The 16,874-nt window shown below is 38.3% G+C and overlaps 1 protein-coding gene across 1 annotated transcript in view; it reads left to right on the top strand.

Annotated features, from left to right (window-relative positions):
* The first annotated feature begins 4,186 nt into the window (after window positions 1–4,186).
* Window positions 4,187–16,874, top strand: part of IPO7 (importin 7) — a 37,251-nt gene continuing 24,563 nt past the window's right edge. The window contains exons 1-4 of the mRNA XM_080911148.1: window positions 4,187–4,553; window positions 12,862–12,943; window positions 14,838–14,991; window positions 16,306–16,464. Coding sequence (XP_080767274.1) covers window positions 4,470–4,553; window positions 12,862–12,943; window positions 14,838–14,991; window positions 16,306–16,464 — 479 coding nt within the window. The 5' untranslated portion in view covers window positions 4,187–4,469. The remainder of the gene's footprint in view (window positions 4,554–12,861; window positions 12,944–14,837; window positions 14,992–16,305; window positions 16,465–16,874) is intronic.

The following is a 16,874-nucleotide window of genomic DNA, read 5'->3' as shown; positions in this document are numbered from 1 at the left end:
GTACTTGAGAAATGGAGGCAACGAGAATCAGAAGTTCAACATTACCCTTGGCTTTAAGAATTATAATGCATTAGTGATTAACTCTAAGTTACCAATTATGAATTGGTGTCACATTAAGGGAAGAAATCAGTGTTTTCCTTTGAAGATTTGAATTCTCTACTTCATGCTCCCTGTGTCTTTTATCCTCTGTCTGCCTGTTTTATGAGTCTGAATCTTCGCTTGCTTGAAGGCTGCCTTGTGAATCCTTTTGTTCCTGTCTCTGTGTCTGCCCTACTGTGTGTGTCCCAGTCTGTGAGTAGTGTCCCTGTAACTATTGTATAGCCTGGTAAGCATTGCTGGGGAAGGAATGGAATACTTTACAGAAAAATGTAGCAGAGATTTACAAGGGATTAAGTCATTGGCCCCAACTAATTCCAACTGGAGAATTAACAACATTGTTTATTAACTAATACCCATAAATAGTTGCTTTCAAACTTTGTGTTCGATTTTAGAGAGTTTCTTTCAGCTTCTGCATTTTCTGCTTTCGGCTAATGCTACACATGCATTAACTAGGTCAGAGACATGGAAGAGTATGTAACTAAAGATTTCAAGCCACTCATTAGCTTAGGTTGTAAAAACTGATTACATGGGAAATCATGACAAGTAAGGTTGGTTGTTACATTGTTCTCTTAAGCCAGGTTAAACCAATAGCTTGGATACAAGGTAAGTATATTATTAGTCAGGGTTCTCTAGAGGAACAGAACTTCTAGAATGAATTCATCCCTTCTTTGACAGAGGAAGGGAGAGGAGGATATTTATCAAAGTACCTTGCAGGCTATGGTCCATCTAGTCCAACAACGGCTGTCTGGGAGGTCCAAGAATCCAGTAATTGTTATGCCCATGAGGTTACATGTCTCAGCTGGTCTTCAGTACGTGCTGGAATCCCAAAGAAGTAGGCTCTAATACCAGCAAAAGGATGAATTTACCAGCAATAGCAATCAAGCAAAGAGAAAATTTCCCTTTTCCATGTCCTTTATATAGGTTGCCTTCAGACAACATTATAGTGTGACTCCAACAAGTGCTGAAGTGGGTTTAATTTCCCCCACTCTGCTTTTATATCATTCTAAGCACAGCAAAGAACATGGCCAGTTCTAAGGTATAAACAAAGTAGTCAAAGAACAAACAAAGCACAAACAAAGGTCCCATAGTATTCAGGGACTCATCAAGATGATCAAGATCTTGAGCTTACTCTGGTCCTAGCCCAATGTCAAATTTTTGCCAATATCCTTGAAGCAGCACCAAGAGCTCTCCACACTTACAGCTGAATCTGATGGAGGCATTTTCTCAACTGAGGCTTCCTCCTTTCAGATAACTCTGGTTTGTGTCAAGTTGACATAAGACTAGACATCACAAGATCCCAGACAGACAGACAGACAGATAATAAATAGATAATAAAGAGGGCTAGGAAGAGGGCTCAGTGGTTAAGAGTGTGTACTGCCCCTTCAGAGAACCCCAGCACTTATGTCAGGTGGTTGACCACTGCCTGTGATTCCCACTGCAGGAACTCCCAACACCTTCTGGATTCGGAGGGAACTTGCACTCATGTGCCTGCACCTGCTCCTCACTCCAGCTCCATATACATTTGTTTGTTCTTTAAAAAAACAAACAAACAAAAAAAAAACAAAGACTTATGGGCTGGGGATGTAGTTTAGTTGGTAGAGTTTGGTGGAGTGCTTGTTTAGCAGGCAGAAACTTTGATCCCCAGAATCAAATAAATTGATTGTGACTGTATTAGTTACAATGTAATGAAAGACTGGAAAGAGGGCTACTTAAGTAAGGACTCATTTGTTTTGGCTGCTGATTTTTGAGGGATGAGTTCATAGCAGAGTTCGGGGCATGGTAGCTAGAAGGAAGCTACTCACATCTCCAAACTCCAGAGCACCAAGCCAACACCAAGACTACAGGTCGGTAGGCTTTTTACTCTAAACAACCCCCACAAACCCCATCTCCTCATCCCCCACCATGCCCACCCCTGTCTCCAGTGACATACTTTCTTCAGCAAGGTTGCACTTCATAAACCTCCCCAAACACTGCCACCAGCTTGCCACTTGGGGGCCAAGTGTTCAAATGCCTAAGACTAAAGTGACCACTTCTCATTCTAATACATATGTAAATACATAATGGTATTCACCTGTAAACCCAGCACTCCGAAGATAAAGGCTGAACTTTCAAGGTCATTCATCAGTACTGATAGGTATAGGGTCAGTCTAGGCTATGTGAAAACCCTCTTTAAAAATTAAGAGCACAACAAAACAACCAAACCAAAGCAAACCAAACAACGCCACCCCCTGCAAAAAAAAAAAAAAAAAAAAAAAAGAAAAAAACAACCCCCTCCCACAAAACCAAACCAAACCAAACCAAAACCATGAAACCAAACCTGGAAGTATTTTTTCACTGAACTGTAAACAATCCAACTACTTATTTGCACAATGCATCATATTCATAAAGAGATAAGGCAAACTCACTCAGCCATGTAACATGTACAATATCCAATATGTAAGTAATAATTACCTGACCTTCTCAATAGTTAGGAGCTGGAGGCAGGAGGATCACTGGTTTGAGGCCAGCCATGTTACATAATGAATTTGAACCAGCCTGAGTAACTTGAAAGGACCCTGTCTGGAAACAATAACAAAACTATAAAAGAATGAACACCATTAACAGAAACCAAATACCAGATGGAGCAAGAAAATTGCAAGGGGGATAAAAGGAATAATCTGAGAAGGGAGAAAACAGCATGTTAGCCACTAGCACATTAGAACCATAAGAAGTAAATGCAGTATGTGGTCTTTTTTGTTTGTTTGTTTGTTTTTTGAGACTGGGCATGCAGGCTGGCAGTCCTGGATCTTGATATGCATCTTGTTCTTAAACTCACAGAGATCTGATTACCTCTGCTTCTCTAGTGCTGCAATTTAAAGCAGAAAATCAAAACATTCTTACTCCATGAGTAATTTAAATTTATAATCTAGTATGGTAGTACACTCTCATAATCCCAGCACTTGAAGGTGGAGCAGGGTTACAAATTTAAGGACAGTATATGCTACATGAAGAACTGAATTCCTGCCTTCTTTAAGAATATAAAGTCCTAAGCACTGAGTCATTTCTTTTATTTATCATATATATAGTAAGTATTCTGCCTGAAGGCCAGACAGAAAAGGGCACCAGATCCCATTAGGTTGTGAGCCTCCGTGTGGTTGCTGGGAATTGAACTCAGGACCTCTGGAAGAGCAGTCAGTGCTCTTACCCACTGAGCCATCTCTCCATCCCACACTGAGTCATTTCTACAGCCCCCTATTGCTCCTTTTCTGAGGCAGGTTCAAATAGTGTAGTTCAGGCCTGCCTGAAGCTCAGTTAGATTTTAATTGAAAATTGATTTGATTTCTAACCAAAAAATGATTTGAGATGTATGTCAGTGTTTCTCAATATTTTCTGTTGCTGCAACCCTTCAATATAGTTACTTATGATTCCCAACCATAAGAGTAGCATCTTCATTGCTACTTTATGACTGCAATTTTGCTACTTTTATGAATTGTAATGTAAATATCTCATATGCAGAGGATAAGTGATATCCAACATTTGTGAAAGGGTCATTTGACCCCAACAGGGTCACAATTCACAGGATGAGAACCTCTGAAGTAGAGGTTTAAATACCCATATTTAGGAAGGGGAGTTTTCACGAACATTATGCATTTATTCTGAATTTAGAAATAAGTTATATAATGATCTAGCTGAGATTTAAACACTCATTAATAAGACACAACTTTAGTATATTTATTGTAGTTACATCTATTTAAATTGACAGCATTCACACATTCAATCTGTTGTATCACATTTTTCTTAGGATAGAGTCTCACAAATGAGATTAGTAAATCAAAATGGAGCAGTTTTTATGGCATTTAGAAGTCCATATCAAATCATTGTTGGAAAGTTCATCTGGGAGGCTGAGGCAGTGGTATTGAAATAAGTTCAAGTCGGCTTGGTCTACATTACAAGCCTGTCTCAAAAAACAAGTTTCTTTTAATTACACAGTTAGTAACAACGTATTGCATCACACATTGTTTGAGATTCTCTATATATTCATTCTCTATATATATATTCATATAAAGTTCTGTAAGTATTTTACTTTTCTCTTTGTGGCGTTTGAACGTTTTCTTTTTCAGTACACTATTCTGTGGGAGGCAGCCACGTGGTTCGTGTCTGCGTTTGCGGACTACATTTCCCAAGGTGCTTCGCGGGAGCGCTGACAGGAAGTGGCCGGAGCATCTCCCGCCTCCACGCCGAGGCGAGAAGGTTCTATCCGGGGCCTTGGCGCTTCTCTTTCCTTTCGCGCCGGTTGCCGCTGCGGAGCGCGGCCGGTCCATGTGCGCAGTGAGTGGCGCTATTTCTGCTTCAGTAGCACCGGTGTCCCGGGTTTGACTGACCGCGCGGCGATGGATCCCAACACCATCATCGAGGCCCTACGGGGCACCATGGACCCAGCCCTGCGCGAGGCCGCAGAGCGCCAGCTCAATGAAGTAAGGACGGCCGGCTAGCGGCTGCTGCGGGCTGGTGGACCGGCAGGCCAAGCCTTCCAGGCCTGGTTGGGGACGCGGTGTACGTCGCTGACGAACCCATTTGGAGGGGTTGGGCGGAGATCTGCCCGTCGTGCTGGGCTCCGCTGTGGGGACGCGGCGTCCAGGCCGCCTCTCCGTCGGCTTCTTAGTGGGCCTCTGGCTTGGGTCTGAGCGTCAGGAGCCGGCTGTGTTAGGCGGGCGTGACGGTCTGGACACATGGCCGGCTCCGGTGGCCCGCCGCCCTCTGGCTCTCTCCCAGCTTGTTCCTTGCTCTCGGGAGGGGGCGAGAAAAACTGGGAGGGTGCAAGATTTGTCCCAGACTAGTCTTACCGACTCCGGGTCGGCCGGGGTTCCTGGAAGGCTAGCTAGTTCACTGAGGGCTGCGCCTGTCAGCCTTGTCTCGACTCTGGGCGTATCAGTGACCTGCCTGTCCGGTACAACTTTTTTCTCGCCGGCGAGCTGCTGGGGACAGATTTCAGATCTGGTAGGCTGGGCCAGTGTGGGTTACACAGTGCGATCCTCGCTCTGGTACTGTCATAGTACCACGGTTGGGAGGTGGGATGATGTAGTGGAAAGGGTCAGATAGAGTGCGACCTTCTAGGTATATATATCAGACTCACTGATTCTGGAGTGAGTGACCTTGGGCAAGTCTGGTAACCTCCGGATCCTGAGTTGTACTCATCCGGGAAATTAGGCCACAGGGTTGCTGTGATGGTCAAGTGAGATTGTCTAAGTCGTTTGTAGAGCTTTCATATGCTAAATTTGTGAGAGTTGGTTTCTCTTCTACGTGTTTTGGGCAGTGCCCCCTTGGAAAACAGTAATGCTACATGGATATTCCATTGTACCGATTTCATCATCGTTCTTTGTTTCTGAACTTTGCTATTTTATATATTCGTAAAAATTTAAGAGGTTTATAAAAAGGCCTCTGTAACCTCTACAGATCTTGGTTTACTACTGAGTCTCTGTTTTGGTTTGTGTGTGTGTGTGTTATACGTGTGTGTATATAAACATATGTATATGCTATATGTATATACACATATACTAAAACATGTAAACATGTTTTACACACACAGAATGTATAAAAATTTTTTAACGCAAAAAGAAACCCTTGCTTAAATAAATCTTAAAGCATTGACTTAGCGGAAACATCATGGAGATTATTAATTGAGAATCTAAAGTTTACTATGCTGTAAAGTTATCCCTGCCCTCAAGGAATTTACAGTCTCCAAGACCACCCACAGTTCAAATAAATGAAATTATTTCAAAATGAAAAGGTAAGTCATTTGTATGTAAATGAGACCAGGCTTAAAGGATTATAGCATACTAAAATTTTTAGACCCAAAGTCACCTAAGCAAGAGCTTACTCTGGGATGTAAAATGGTAAGGTGAAACAGGGTCCCTTTAAAATGTTATTAAATCAAACAAGAAGTTAATGGGTCAATTGTTCTGTTTAGATGGATCTTCCTTATAATGAATATTATTTTGCTATGGAATATGAATACCTGTAGTAAAACCAAGCCTCATGTGGTGGTTTACACCTATAATCCCAGCACTTGGGATGTTGAGGCAGGAGGATTGATTGCTCAGGAGTTTCAGGCCAGCTGGGCTTCAGAGTGAGACCTTGGCTCTCAAAATAAGTCTAGAAAACCTGTCTTAGGTATTTCTGTCATAAATACATGGGACTCTTAAAATTGTTCCTTAAAAGAAGTGATTTTTTTTTTTTTTTTTGCATAAAAATCAGGATTTTTTTTCAAATGTGAAATTCTGTGAACAGTTACTGCCTTTCTAGTTTTTTGTTTTGTTTTTCAGACAGGGTTTTACCCTTTAACCCAAGCTAGTCTCAAATTCCTGGGTAATCTTTCTGCCTCAGCCTTCCTAGTCAATGTACCAGCACATCCAGTTTTACATGTCTACTTATGACACTAGTATAATAGAGACTTGAAAAAATATTGACAAATTGTTTTAAAAGATAAAGGAATAATCAAAATATTAATAAAAGTCTTTGACTCAGCCATTGATCTGCTATTCTAGAACACAATGTAACAGTGAACACTGATAATCTTTCCTGCCAAAGAAAATGTATTGTTTGGCTGGCATTTCTGTAATTTCTAGTTCTTTGTATGCTTTTTTAGTTACTGCATTTAGATTGTAGGTAATCTTCCTAAGGTAACTTTTAGAATGTTTACTCTGACTTAGGAAACAAATCAGATAAGTTTGAAGAATGAGAAAAGAACATCTTACTTTGAGAGGCTTTTGCATTCAGTGTGGTAAGGTTCACACTTTCATTCACTAAAGCTGATTTTATTCCTTAGACATTAAATATTGCTCAGCATGTTAAAAGATATTTGACATTTGAATGACTCCCTTAACTAAGTGAGGTAATCATTGGCTAAAAACTGGAGATAACTTTCAGCAGTTTTATTTTTTAATTAATTTTTTTGAGGGAGGGTGCTTAAGTCTAAATTCCTGGCTAGCCTAGAATTTGCTCTGTCAGTCTGGCTAACCCTGAATACAAAAAATATACTTGCTTCTGCCTGGCACTAAAGGCATGTGCCACCATGCCCAGCTTTGCAAAGTTTTCAGTTTGAAAATATAACAGCACTCAGACTGTTATGTGCTCAGCTCTGGATTCTGTTTGGAATTCTTCCTTCAAGTATCTCCCTGACTAGGTCCTTCATTTATCTTTTCAAACATCTCCTTATCATAGATAGTTTTCATTTTATGACTACATTTCTATCTCCTTCCTTTGTTTTATAAAGCTCTCATGAATATCATCATGTCTACTTAAAGAATACTTGGGTTTCTTTTTTCTTTTATATCATATAACTTATGTTAAAAATGACATTAGACTAAGAAACTAATGATGGGTTGGGGTATGTTTTTTTTTTTTTTTTTTTCTTTCCCTTTTTTCTCTTTGAGACATGGTTTCTTAAATCATCTAAGCTTGCCTCTGACTTGCTGGGATTACAGGTATCACACCACTATGCTCAGCCTAGATAGTATTTTCAAATGGCCTGTGTGGTGGAGAACCAAATTTAGCAAGTTGTCAACATAATAATATGCTGATGTCTACATTTACGCAAATACATACATACATGAACACAAAAATTTTAAAATACAGTTCTCAATGAAGTAATATATCTTGCCACGGATATCAACAGTGGTTAAGTCTCTTGTGTAAGATGGGATAGTTACGTATTAGTGTTAGCCTGTTTACTGTATCATTAGACCCCTGTACTTTAAATCTTTATAATGTCCAGTTTATTGTAAATGCTCTGTAAAGTCTATATCAGTGTAGATGAAATTTTCTCTAATTTTTTTAAAGATTATTTATTTTATTTACATGAGTACACTGAAGCTGTTTTCAGACTCACCAAAGAGGGTATCATCTAGATCGATATGAGCCACCTTGTCATTGCTGGGAATTGAACTCAGGACCTCAGGAAGAACAGTCAGTACTCTTAACCACTGAGCCATCTCTCCAGCCTTCTAAAATTTTTCCATCTACATTCTGTGAAACTTGCTGAGTGCTGGTTTTCTTATGTGTAATTAAATAGTGTCTGCCATTATGTTGTGTCGTTCAAGGAAGTGGTGTAAATAAAAACTTAGGGAAATGGCATCAGTAAGTCCTCTAAGTTACTTGAACGTATATGTTACCTAATGTACAAGTTGATGAATCCTAGAGTTTGTTTCCTGCCTCTGTCTACTTCTACCTTAGTTCTCTACCTTTAACTGAAATGCTTCTTTGGATACTGAAGTCACTATGAGGTGGCATTATATGGATAGGAAAATTGACAATTGACGTATAAGCATATAGTGATTGACACATAGTAGACACAGGAAATACAAAAACCTAAATAGAAGTGCTTAGAGCAGTCATTTGTGCTGGCAAGATGGCTTAATAATTAAGACCCATGTTGCTCTTCCAGAGGATCCAGATTTGTTTCTCAGGAGATCTGACACCCTCCTCTGACCTCAGGCAATGGGAGATAAGGCACACGTACATGCAGGCGGAACAATCAGATACATGTAACAGAAACCTAACAAACACATTTCTTTAAAGAACACTTAAAAAAAAGATATGTATGGGTGTTTTGGCAGTATGTATGTATGTCTGTACCACAAGTATGTGTCTGATATCCTTCAAGACCAGGAAAACAGCATACATCCTGTAGAACTGGAATTAAAATTGTTGTGAGCTACAGTGTAGGTGTTGGGAGTTGAATCCCAGGGTCCTCTGGAAGAATAGCCAGTGTTCCTAACCTGAGCCATCTAGAACATTAATTTTTTCCCCCAGATCTGAGGCCAGAACCCAGGGACTTAACATTTGCTAGGCAAGTAGAGAACTAATTTTTTAACCCTTAAAATAGATTTTTGGTTAGGCATGGCAGTTCAACACCTGGGATCCTGAGAAAGGAGGTTTTGTAGTAAGTTAAAGAGTTCCTGGTCCGCCTGGATTAAAAAGTAAAATTCTGTCTCAGAAAATAAATAAATTTGTTAGCTAAAGTGTTATTTGAATGCCATATTTTAGAGACTAATTGATGTATCTTTTTTAGATTAGGAGAAAACTTATATTTTTGTTTAGTGTCTTATTTATCTGTGTGTGTGTGTGTGTGTGTGTGTGTGTGTTCCACAGCATCTGTGTAGTATTAGAAGACAATTTGTGAGAATTAACATCAATATTAGCTTACAGAACACAATAACAGTGCTTAAGAGGGAATCTTGAGTGCCTATATGGCAAATACATTTTGGATTGCAAGGGCAGATTTTAGTCTGTTGGTTCAGGCTGTTTTATCTGAGAAGGTAAGTCAATTTGGTATTAATAAATATCTTTATTTTGCTTTTCAAACTGAGTTCTGGGATGATTGCCACAAGCAGTTATTTTCATTACTATGATGTTTATTTGTACTTTTAATTTTTTTAGAAACGGTTTCATGTAGTTCAGGCTGGCTTCAAATATGATATGTAGTTAAGGATAGTCTTGAGCTGATCTTTTTGCCCAGCTACCCCAGAAAATACAAACCTTATCTAATGTTTGTTCTTTTTTTTTAAATATGTTTTTGAGATTATAAATGTCATTTCCTGACCTTTCTCACTTTAAACCTTCACATATTGCCCCCTGCCCCTTGCTCTCTTTTAGACTAATTTAGGGCCTTTTGTTTTTCACTTTGGTTACATGCATGTATATGCATACATTTCTAAGCACATGAATGCAGTCTACTGTCTGTTTAATGCTATTGGTATGTATGTTGTCAGGGCTAACCACTTTGTATTGGATAGACTCAGCATTCCTTTATTGCCTATAATTCTTTATGTAAAGGTGAGGCTTCTTGATCTTTTGCTCTTGTTCAGTTTGTGTTCACGCAGTTGTGCTGCTCAGACTTGTGGTTGTAGCTTCTGATACTCCTAGAAGACACAATCCTGTCATAGCAAAATTTAGTCTTCAGGCTTTTATACTTTTTCTGCCCTCTTCCACAATGAAACCTGAGTCTTAGGTGTGGGTATTTTGTAGATGTACCCATTGGGTCTGGGCTCCACAATTTTTTTTTCTTGTAATGGTCTTTATCTTCCAAAAACAGGAAGTTTCTTGGAAGTGTAAGGACTTATTTGTGGAAATAAAGACATTTAGAATGTATTTGGGGGTTGTGTTTTAGTAAAGCAGTGTTTATAGATTCTTCTCCATTATCCATGACTTTACTAGTCCTGGGTATTTAGCTAGGTTTTCAGTACAGGAGTGATTTTCTTGTCTAGAGGATCTTAAGTCCAATTTGAGAGTCATTGGTTACTGCCAAGATATATGTGCCATTATTATACCCCTAGGGCTATCTTGCCATGCTTGTCATTGTAGTACTTAATGGGCATCAGACCTGGGTAGGACTGTTGGTCACTTGTATGGTGTCTTCCAGGACAGGAGAGAACCTGCTACAAAGAGAAATCCTGAAAAGGGTGGGGTTTCTCATGCCTTGTGTTGGGGGCTTTGTTGGATGGTCTTGGCTTCTGGGGCAAGCCCAGATAAAAGAATTTGGTCTTAAACTATATTTTATTACAGGTTCTTTAAAGGTAGTTAATTATATGATCCCTTGTGTCTTTTTAGAAATTTTTACTGTTTTTACCCTCTTTTTCCTCCCTATTCCCTAACTATAGTCCTTTTCCCATTTTCCAGATTATATCCTTTGTACACTGTTAATTCTATTACTTCCTCCCCAAATAATGGTCCCTTTGTACTTTTCTAGTTTCAACAATTACTCCAGAATATGTACTCACATTTGAAGATTTGGAAATAGCCTCAAATTAAAGAGAAAATGCAGTGTTTGTGTTTCTGGTTCGAGTTCCATCCATTTACTGGGCTAGACCCTGGAGCGGGATACCTGATTTTGTTGTTGTTTTATTATTTAAAGGGGGCTGGAATATGTGAGGTCCTAGGTTCAGTTCTAGTATTTTTCCCTTCCAAGAAAACAATAGTGAAGGACTTAAAATGTTTATTTAAGACAGTACTTGGGAGGCAGATAGATACTGGAGCATCTCTTGAGTTCAAGCCAGCCAAGTTTATACAGTGAAACCTGTGGTCAAAAAAACAAAACAAACAAGAAATGGATTTGAAAAGAGGCAAAATGATGATCCATTTGTTGGACAATATGGGTTGTCTAGAAATTTAAACATCAGGATCTTTGGTATATATTTGAGAGACCAGAATTGTGGTTCGAAAACTGTTTGCTTGAAACAGGGTCTTCTGCATGAATCCCGGGCTGACCTTGAGTTTGAAGTGATCCTCCTGTCTCAGTATCCCACGTGGTAGAATAACAGATGCATTCCATCAACAAAAGTATTCTAGGTTACTTTTGAAATGGCTGTGTGGCTGAGAATAGAATTCCTAGTCCTCTGGCTCTACCTATGCTTTACCATACAGCACCTTCCTTAGAATTTGGAAGGGAGAAACTCCCTGAATATTTTGTCTATGAGACCAGAACTTAGTGACAGCATTGTAAAGATCTAAAAGATAATACTATATTAGTATTTGTAATCCTGTCTTTGTAAGGAGGCTAAACCAATGCTACAGAGTAGTTTAAAAATTGATTGAAAACAGATTGGAAAGATGGCTTAGTGATTAAGAGCAATGGCTGATCTTTCAAGGAATTACATGCCCCTTTTTGGCCTCTGTAGGACAAATCTGTTGATTGTAGTAAGTGGATAGTCTGTTAATTTTCCATCAGGATCATCTTAGTTATGGTTCTAAAGTGAGCCTTTTGGGCTTTTAAGTAATTTCTAAAACAAACCGTCTTAGTTGGAAAGTATGTACATATTTATGTGCATCTTGATGAAAGCAAAATGGGTGCAGTGGGAAGGCCATTGTTGTTATGACTTCATAGTTAAGCTTTCATAATTCTCTCTCTTTTTTTTTTTTTTTTTTTTTTTTTTTTTGGTTTTTTGTTTGGGGTTTTTTTGTTTGTTTTTTGAGATAGGGCTTTTCTGAGTAGGTTTCCAATGCCTCTGTCTACAGAGTCCTGGGATTAAAGGTGTGTACCATTGGCAGTTCATAATTCTTTTTTTAAATACATTTTTAAAAATTATTTTTTATGTGCATGATTGTTTTGTATGTATGTCTGTCCACCACTTGTTTGTCTGATGCCTGGGGAGGCCAGAGTTGGATCCCCTGGATTGGAGGAACATGATTGTGAGTCTCCATGTAGGTGCTAATAATTGAACACCGTTCTCTGGAAGAGCAGCCAGTGATCCTAACCTGAGCCATCGCACCAGCTCCAATTTTTTAAAATTGTCTTTATTTTATGTGTATGAGTGCACCACATGTGTGCAATGTTCTTGGGGACCAGAAGAGGCTTGTGATTGCCTGAAACTGAGGTTAAAAAATGATTGTAACACTCAAACTGCTCATTTTCTTGCCTCCACCTGAGTTCAGGAATTGCAGATATGCACCACAGCACCTGATTTTTGAGGTGCTAGGGATCAAACCCAGGTTTTTGTGTATGCTATGTAAGCACCAGGCCCACTGAGCTGTATCTGGTTTTTGAGATTTTTCTGAGTCTAGCTTCCTGCCTCAGCTTCCTTAAGAGCTGAAATTAAAGATGTTAGCTACTGGACTCAGCACAATACAATCTTTCCAAGGAGCCAGTTTTTATAAACACTATACTGGAGTAATTTCAGTGCTGAGAAGGCTAAGGAAGGAAAATAGTGAGTTCAAGATGTGTTTAAATAAATAAAAGTATGTTTGTCTGCAGAAACTTACAAAGTCTTTTTGTTTACTTGTTTATAGGCACACAAGTCTCTGAATTTTGTTTCAACACTGCTCCAGATTACTATGTCAGAACAACTGGACTTACCTGTGAGACAGGCAGGCAAGTTTCTTGAATTATTTTCTTGAGTGAAATACTGATTGAAAGGTATGTTTGTAAAATAGCAGAAGAATCTTGAGGTGGCCCTTGAGTAATTTTCTTCTGTAAGAATCCATTTACTTTTGGTGTTTATAGCAACAGCAAGTATCTTGATATTTAGTGGTAGGGTTTAAATGAAAAAAATTTGAGATTTATTCACTATGATTTTTACATGTATGGGTTAAATGCATATATATCTGTGCACAGTGTGCCCGTTGCCCTCAGGCTAACAGGGTATTAGTTCTGGACCTGGACTTAGAGTTGTGAGCTGCTGTTGTGGGTGCTGGTAATCCAACCCAAGTCCTATGGAGCAGCATGGTGGTCTTAACTGCTGAGCCAGTTTTCCATCTATAAAGGGGAAATTGAATACTTGTTTTATTTTTCAAAAGGTTTATGAGTATGTATTTCTGTGGAGGCCAGTAAAGGGCATTACATTCTCTTGAGCAGGATTAAGATGGTTGTGAGCTATCATGTGGGTACTGGGAATTGAACCAGTGCTCTAAAAAAAGAGCCAGTGCTTAATCTGTGCAAAGATTTTATTTTGCCTGTAACTCCACTTCAAAGAAAGCTTATGTAGTCTTAAATTCCCAAATTTTAACTAGAACGAAAGTGCTTGACATGTAAGAACATGGTTGGTTTTGTTTTTTTTTTTTTTTAAAAACAGATTATACTCTTGATTTTATATATTGGAAGATGAAATTATGCTGGAGAATTATTTTAGCATTTATAAAATGGAAGCAATTAAATTATGGAATTGGCACTCCAATGTACTTCAGTGGTAGAGCATATTTTAGTATGTTTTATCTCCACCACTGTACTAGATGAATGAATAGACAGGCCAACTAACCATCCACCTATGAACTTAATATAAGTTTAAAATAATCATTAATCTTAAAATGACATTCTTGGAAAAATTGAAATTTTAATGCATCGCATGCAGTTCTTGCATCTGCGTGTTTGGCGTACACTGAATCCTGATAAACTTGCCCTGTAGTTTTTAGTTATTTTATGTCTTGTCATAATAAAAACTGACACTACGAAGTCAAGTATTCATTCAATTCTGTGTTCAATATAATGAAAAATATCTAGAAATAGCACTGTCAGGTTTTAATTTTGCTCTTGCTATGTTTCAAGGAGATAAGTTAATTCAGTAGTAGTGAACATCTAAAAATGTCAATTCCATGTCTTATTAGATGTAATTCCTTTAAAAAATACTGCTAAGTATTAATTAAATTCTTAAGATACAGTTCCTTTGTTTAAATGGGTATAGGACTTCAGGTTGAATTTATCAGCCAGAAAGCTAGTCTCCCACAGAATGTAGGAGTCAATTTCATGTTATACATTTGTAACCCACATTCCCCAGATGGCTGACTAAGAAGCTTTGTTAGTGATCTAGATCATAGTTGTGTCACCAGCTTGTTAGGCAGCAATGTGCAAAGGTAGCAGTATAGTGGCCGGCAGACTGTGATCTGATTTTTGAAGTGCTATGTGATAGAAATACTGGATTTAGACACTGAGAACCCTTATATACTATAGTATACTATGGCTATTTTTCTACAATAAAACATTTTGTCACATTCATGTTATAAGTTGTAGGAACTGTACTTATATGGTTTGATCCTTGGGGAGTTCATTTAAAAGATAATTTTGGAATATATTGTTTATTTACTGGGTTCTCCTTGGATATATATTTAATGATTTTGTGGGTAAATATCTGCAGCTTAGTTTTGATTATTGATTTAAAATAATTGGTTATTAGTTTACTTAGAAAAGAATATCTTCCTAATGTTGATATTCCCCAAAAGGATTGTATTCTTTGTTTTTACAGTAAAATTACTTTGTGGGTGGTCTGTTTTAGGTGTTATTTATTTGAAAAATATGATAACACAATATTGGCCTGACCGAGAAGCCACACCAGGAGACATCTCCCCATATACTATTCCAGAAGAAGACCGACATTGCATTCGAGAGAATATCGTAGAGGCCATTATCCACTCACCTGAGCTTATTAGGTATGTTTATTTAAATTTATCAATTGTTGCAGGTATGTGTTTTGTGCTTGTCTCTTCAAATTTTTTTTCCAGAACATACAACCATTTTTAAAATTTTATTTTAAAATATTTGGAGACAGTCTTTGTAGAGCAGGCTGGCCTTGAACTTGGAGAGCCACCTACCTCTGCCTATTGAGTGCAGGGATTAAAGACATTCAACCTGCTATTTTTATAACATAAAATTATAGTACATGTTGTAGAATATACATTGTACTATGTTTGTAATGCCCAAACAAAAAATTTTTATATAAAAGTTGTATAGCATAGCACAATTGGATGAAAGAAAAACAAAATATGGTAGAGCCCGAGTGGTGCATGGCTGTTGACATGGCCCATGGCTGTCATCCAGCATGTCAGAGGCAGGGCTGGGATGATGGTTAGTTTATGACCAGCAGAAAAAAACCTGTCTCAAAAAGGCAAGTACTGAGGGTTATAGCTCAGTAGTAGGGGGTACTTGTCTGTCATATGGTGCCTCAATTTTTAAATTTTATTCCTGTACAGGGAAAGAAAAATTAGAGGATGCTCTTCAGAGCAGGCATTGAAATAAGGCCTGCTCACTTCTAATAAGGGAAGTACTCTTATTAGAATGTATTATCAGGCTGGCGGTGAATTCAAGTGCATGGATCAATGGTGTGTTTGGCTGGCACACTTATAGAACCATATAAATTTATTTTTTGTGTGGACAAGGCAGAGCCTGATGTTTTGAATTGTTTCTTACCTACTTTTTGAGATAGGGATTCTCAGTGAACTTGGAGCTCATTGATTTGACAACATTGGCTAGCCAGCAAGATTCAGTGCCCTTCCTATCTCTGAACTTTAGGTTTTTTTTTTTTTTTTTTTGAAAAGGGTTTTGTTAGTAGATCTGGTTAACCTGGTAGTCCAGGCTAGCCTTGAACTCTTAAACTTCCTGAGAAGTACGAGCCACAGTATTTGACTATACAGATATTTGTAATGATATTTCCAACAGTGAAATCTAAAAAGGCTTTTGAGATTAGGGTCTTGTATACCTCAGACTGGCATCACATACAGGTTCTACTTGCCTATTATATGCATGTGCCATCAGGCTTGTTTGGGTTATTGGGTTTCTTTTAAATTGGTAGGAAGAGGTAGTTGTTGCTGAATGAATTGTGTTGAATTATGTGCATTTTATGTGCATTCAATTACCTGAAGGATCATTTGAAATTAAATTTTGTTGGAACAACACATTTTGTTAGCGTTCGTCAAGAGTTATGTAGTTAAATATTCTCTTCCTTACTGTTGAACTTTGACTTTCAGGGTACAGCTTACTACATGCATTCATCATATCATCAAACATGACTACCCAAGCCGCTGGACTGCCATTGTGGACAAGATTGGCTTTTATCTTCAGTCGGATAACAGTGCTTGCTGGCTGGGAATTCTTCTTTGCCTTTATCAGCTTGTGAAAAATTATGAGTAAGTGTCCCTTCTAATTCCAGTTAAAATTTTGAGTTGTGCAAATATAGAAAATTGCATTCAGTATAAGAAAATTAGTGTGCTATGTGTCAATTTAATATTGAAGTAGGATTCTTATTCTGAATCTTTCTTCTCACTTATTAATTTTGTGTGTATGCATATGTTTGTAAGTAGTTAAGTGCACATATGGAGGCCAGAAGACAAGCTGGGAACATCTGTCCACCTGCACCATGCTCAACTCAGACATCTGGCAGGGACACCTACCTTCTGAGCTCTCACATAGACTCAGGATATTCTTATTCTGACATTGTTTCTGTCAGCGCTACTAAGAAACTGTTTGTTCCCACTGTCTTCAGTGTTTTGTTAAAATCAAAGTCTCTTATTTTAAAAAATGTCTCTAAGATTAGGGC

This window comes from Micromys minutus (assembly GCF_963924665.1).
Source record: "Micromys minutus genome assembly, chromosome: 2".
Classification (NCBI taxonomy): domain Eukaryota; kingdom Metazoa; phylum Chordata; class Mammalia; order Rodentia; family Muridae; genus Micromys; species Micromys minutus.
Note: the sequence above shows the minus strand (reverse complement) of the source record. Positions and strands in the feature narration are given on the sequence as shown.